Here is a 5,614-nt window from a genome sequence, read left to right as displayed (position 1 = left end):
ATGAGGTCTGCGACATTCAACGCAGTACGTACAAAGGAATGCGACCATGCTGCTGTGTTGCACGTTCACTTGGCCACAGCACACACACACACACACTCCCCTGCCCATTGCATCTCATTCAAACACAACACAACATGTTCCTTGCTTTCTGTCTGCTCTGTGCGTGTCGTTCCTTGAATTGTGTGCTGTTGCACATAAGCAGGCCTGCTCAAGGGTAAGCGGAAACAGCAGGTGTTAATGGTCTGTCGAGTACAAGCTGGATTGCATGATACACGTGTTCGTCCTGCCAGCAGAAGCAGACCAGCATCACTATCGACGCCGCCACAGTGCAGCCACCACCACAGTGCCGTTATCATTGCTCCGCTGCTACACAGCTGCTTGTGTGTGTGTGTGTGTGTGTGTGTGATGTTTGCATTCACCCTCTGTGCTCACCCACACTCTCTGCCTAACCTCTTTCAACCACCACAACGCCGTTCTGTCGACACCAGCAGGCTTCACGCAACAGCGCGGTACGGCAACCACCGACCACAGTCACCACAGACAGCAACAACCACCGCAACAAATGCAGCCACCACCACCACAGTGCCGTTATCATTTCTCCTCTGCAACACAGCTGCTTGTGTGCGCTTGTGTGTGTAGTGTTTGCATTCACCCTCTGTGCTCCTGTACTCACCCACACTCTCTGCCCAACCCGTTTCAACCACCACAACGCCGTTCTGTCGACACCAGCTGGCTTCACGCAACAGCCAGAAACAGGTACGTCAACCACCGACCACAGTCACCACAGACAGCAACAACCACCGCAGCCACCAACCATCACCATCGTCGCAACCACCACCACCACCACCACCACGGTGCAATCACCACAACACGTGCTGTGATTTCGGCTTCCGCCACGATGTTGCTCATACCCGCACCCACCTCATGTTCTCGTGCATAATATCCACCCCCGTCTTTTCTTTTCAGAGAGACTTGAAGCGAACTGAAACCCGCGTGGCCTCCAAGGTTCTGCAATTGCGCATGCACAAAAGCACATTGACACAGCACTGCCTTGCGATGCAGCAACCGAATCCCCCACCCCCTCACACCCCCCGCCACAGACTGGTATCACCTCTTACCCCACCGTCACAACACCACCGTCATACACAGGCGTCCATCATAACGGAGGCAGTCACGCAGTTTGCGACCATTACGCAGTTGCAAGTATGCGCGCAGCAGCAAGGCAGCAGCAGCAGCAGCAGCAGCGGCAGCAACAGGGGAGATGACATGCTCCATCTGCTGGAGAGATGGGCCCTGGATGAAGACAGTTCAGAGTACGTCAAAATGCAGTGCGTGCTGCGAGAACTGGAAGATGACTTGCAGGCCGCACAACAACAGCTTGCCGCTTTAAAGGCGGGACATGACGAGATCAGGGCGATGCATGCGCAGGCACAGGTGGAGAGGATGAAGGCGGAGATGGAGAGGGTGAAGCGCGATGCCGAGCAAGTGAAGGAGGACGAAGACCTATTCAAGAAACGCATCAATGACAAGAAAGGCGAGATCGGCAATGCACGGCATGAAAGATTGAGGGCAGAACTGACAGGACCCGGCAACGAAGAAGCGGTTGCAGCGGCGGAGATGAAGGTGAAAGAGAAAGAGCGGGAATTGGCCCTGCTTGAGGAAAAAAAGAAGATATGGCGCAAGCAGATGGAGGAGGAGAGGAAGAAGGGAGAGGAAGAGAGGAAGAAGTGGCAGCAACAGCAACACAAAGTGTGGGTGCGCGCGTTGACGACATTGCTGCAGGCGGCAGGTGAGCCGCTGCCACACACCACAAGTGCCGAGCACCGGTGGACTGTGGTGTCACAGGTGGTGGACGACGCCCTGGCGACAGCGTGGGAGGCCGGCCTTGTGCCCGCCGCCGCTGGCCCGCCCCGACTGGCCACTATCACTTTATCTGCTCTCCAAGATATCGAGAAGCGCGTTGCGGAGAAGAAGATCAGCTCACCCGCCGAGATCAGAGACGGTATGCTGTCATCCACCTCTTTGTGTGTTGTCGTGCGGATGTGGTGATGAAGACGGCCCTGCTTGTTTTGGTTGTCTTGATGACACACGGGCATGTGTGCACCTGTTTGCGCGTGTGTTTGTATGTGCATGACGTTTTGCGTTGATGTCACACAGCGCACAACACGTTTGCTTGTATCGTCGTTGTCACTGCCACTATCACTGTCACTGCAATTATAGCTGCCTTTGTCACTGTGTCACAGTTACTGTCGTTGGCATTTGTATTGGTAGCCTCCACCACCATAGTCACGCATGCGACACATTCACGCTTGTTTTGACACTTCTCCGCCCCTCATGCGCGCTGATTGCACTGCTATGTGTGTGTGTGTGTGCAGAATTCTTCTTCATGACGCCACCAAGCAGCATCACCAAGCCCGAGAAGAACCCGTATCTCGTCTACTGGCCGGACAATGCCCAGTTCTTCACCGACATATGGCGAGAGCCACTCGCGAAACAGGTGCTGCAATGCAATGACATCCGTCGCCGCTGCGCTGTGTGTGCGGGCGGTGCTGGTGGAACAGTAGTGCTGTGCTCATTTCTGTGCGTGTGCGTGTGTATTTGTGTACGTGTATGTAGGTGCGTGCATGTGCTTTTTTGTGTGCGACTGTGTGCTTGTGTGTGTGTGTGTGTGTGTCATGTGCTTGGTGTCATTATCATCACCACTCACCACTACACGACGTGCCGCCATATGTGCACTCCTCCCTATGCCTCTCACCAACCGCCCGTCCCGCACGCCTTTGTGTCAACACACTCGTGTGTATGTGCATGTGTGCGTGTGTGCATGCGTGCTTGTTATCGCGTTTCCAGTTTGAGCTGAAGGCTGATGACATCACGCCACAAGCAGTGATTGCAAAGATTCACGAAATCGAACAGCTGCTGGTCTCCAGCGCCGACCCACACCGCCCCCGCGAGGACCGAGTGACGCTTGACCTGCCACAAGGTAAGGACGTGGCGAAGACTGTTGTTGCCTGTGTTTGCACTGCTTTCAGTTTCAAGTGCACGTGCAGACACGTGTACTGGGCCTTGGAGCGTTTGTCAACGTTGTCATCATCATGTGGTGTTTGGTCGTGTATTGCCGATGTGTGCGCAAGCGCACATGAGGGGTTGTGATGTGAGATGTGATTGTGATGACACCATCGTGCAATGTGTGCACGTTTGCATCTCACCCCTGCCAACACACATGCACATAACATCAAATCACAGTAAGCGTGCTTGCAGCTGTGTCTTCACAAGAACTGCTGACAACAGGATGGGCCAACGAAGCGGAGATGCGTACCGATATCGCTCAGCACCTCAACGCCATGGCTTTGCGCCTCGGAGCCTGGGTCATGTTCCCGAGTGAGGTCCCAATCATGACGTACGTTGTGCGGTGCATGTTGTGCTCAGTCGTTGGAGGGGTGTTTGCTGTGTCCTCCTTTTTTCCCGCTCTCCTCGCGTGCCCTGTGATGCTTGTGGTGCTGCGAATGCCGGCTTCTTACAGGGAACCTGCCCGTGCTCTTGTCGCGCTTGCCGCCTTGCGTTGGCCAGGTTCAAGCCAGGCACCCGCCCCAAAATAGACATTGTGATGGTGGACCTGCACACAAACACAATAGGGGCCGTGTTTGAGCTCAAGCTAGGCGAGGATGCTGACTCGCTTGGCCAGTTGGCAGCGTACGCGCACCACGCGATTGTGGCGAACGTGCACCGCATTGCAGGCGAGCACGTGCCTCTGGAGAAGCTGCCGCTGCTCGCTGGGCTGGCGATGTTTGGGCTGCGTGTCAGCCCGGTGCAGACCACCGTGGTGGAGTTTATGGTGGCCAACGCCGGTGGAGTGGTGAAGGTGGTTGCCCACAACATCCTTTCCATGCCAACGACGAACATTGGGCATGCTGCTCTGGCCATTTCCTGCTTTGCGGGCTTCCTCCACGCAAAGTACGCCCACGCCATCAAGCAGAACACCAAGCATGGCAGCGACTTTGCGCTGAATGTCATGAAGCCCCATGTGCTGCACTTCAACCCCAACAGCGGCAAAGGTGTGTTGTTTGCTGTTTGCTTGTCTGCGTCTGTATGTGTGTGTGTGTGCCTGCGTGTGTATGTGTGTGTGCATGTGTGTGTGTGTGTGCATGCATGCGCCTGTCTCTCTGCCATTTCTCTCTGCTTCTGTCTGTGTGCGTGTGTGTGTGTGGTTGAAAGGCGGTCGCTGTGCAGCGCTGTATGCACCATTGCGCCCGTGCCTGTGCTGGTGTGTGGCGTGATTCACATGATGCTGGTTGTGCTTATCGCTGTGCTGTCAGCAGAGGCACCGAAAGTGCTCAGTTCCGTCGCCAACAAAGGCAGCGGATACGTGTGCAAGTTCATCAAGACTGGGCACCGTGCTGGCGACTTGCGTGCTGAAGAGATTGAAAACATGTGGAAGTACGTCAACGGGCAACGCGCTTGCAGTCGCATCCCCGCCACCAACAGCAAGAGCAGCACCACCAACACCGCCACCAGCAGCATCCTCAGCAGCAGTGGCAACGGCACGCAGATGATTGCGGTGCCCCACCTCGGGTCGACCCGCGCTCACATTCACGAACAGCACGTCGCGCAGCTCTGCAACAGCTTGTTTCTCCTGTCAGCGGCTGGTCTCGTTCACCATGACATTCGCTGCGCCAATGTGGTCGTGAGCGGCGACAAAGCCTCTCTGATCGACTTCGAACTGGCTGGCTGCGACGCCGATGTCATGAAGGCAGCCAAACTCAAGCCGGCTGAGGTTGCTCTTCGTACGGACCTGCCTGAGCGGTCAGCACACATCCGTGCAGCTGGTGACGAGCGAGTGGAACGTCACATCGAGGATGACTGGATCGCCATGTTCTACGTGTGTGTTCTCCGGTCTGCACTCTACAAGAGGGCACCGCAGATGGCACACAGGGCAACCAAGAAGGCCATGCTGGCCGCGTTGAAACAGCTCGAGCACCACCACAAGCAGCAGCAAGGGGAGGGGAAGCAAGGGGAGAAGGAGAAGCAGCAGGGTCATGTGGTGCTGGTCGGGATGAACCCGAAGCTGCCGCAGTCGTGTGATTTGCTGGGCCGCATCAAGAACATCATCGAGGACATCCCCCTGTACGACTGAGCTCGACGTCTCCGCGCGCTTGGGAGACAGGGAGCCATGTGCTCGTGTGTGTGTGTGTGTGCATGTGTGTGCATGTGCGTGATTGATTGTAATTGCGCGGGGAGTGCATGTCTACACGTGTAAGGGAGGGAGAGAGAGGGGGGGGGGGGAAAGACGTGTGGAGGACAGTGTGTTTGCGTGCATGTGCATGTGCACACGATGCTGTTGTTTGCTTTGCTTTGCTTTGCTTTGCTTTCTTACACGTCCATATGTGTCTGCAATACACTGCATAAGCTACAGTGATGTATGTGATCACGAATAGCGCTTTGCGGTGAACAGAGCACAGAAATGGAATGTGTGTGTGTGCGGATGTGAGGGATGTGTGTGTGTGTGTGTGTGTGTGCGTGTATGTGTTTGAAGGACTGTTCTATTGACTGTCAGTCTGCCGTTCTGCGTTGTCGCATTGTCGTTGTCGTTGTCGGTGATGAGAAGTGATGTGAACAA

The 5,614-nt window shown here is 55.5% G+C and overlaps 1 protein-coding gene across 1 annotated transcript; it reads left to right on the top strand.

Moving 5' to 3' along the window:
- Nucleotides 1–1,323: 1,323 nt before the first annotated feature.
- Nucleotides 1,324–5,232, top strand: PTSG_10497 (serine/threonine protein kinase; the record flags this gene model as incomplete). Its single annotated transcript, XM_004988821.1, has 6 exons — nt 1,324–2,002; nt 2,376–2,497; nt 2,848–2,980; nt 3,244–3,397; nt 3,568–4,052; nt 4,314–5,232. The coding sequence occupies 6 exons, from the start codon at nt 1,324–1,326 to the stop codon at nt 5,129–5,131; spliced, it is 2,391 nt and encodes a 796-aa protein (XP_004988878.1). The 3' UTR covers nt 5,132–5,232.
- Between the last annotated feature and the right edge of the window lie 382 nt (nt 5,233–5,614).

Source organism: Salpingoeca rosetta (assembly GCF_000188695.1).
Source record: "Salpingoeca rosetta unplaced genomic scaffold supercont1.33, whole genome shotgun sequence".
In the NCBI taxonomy this organism is placed as follows: Eukaryota; class Choanoflagellata; order Craspedida; family Salpingoecidae; genus Salpingoeca; species Salpingoeca rosetta.
This window is presented reverse-complemented; position numbering and strand designations above follow the sequence as displayed.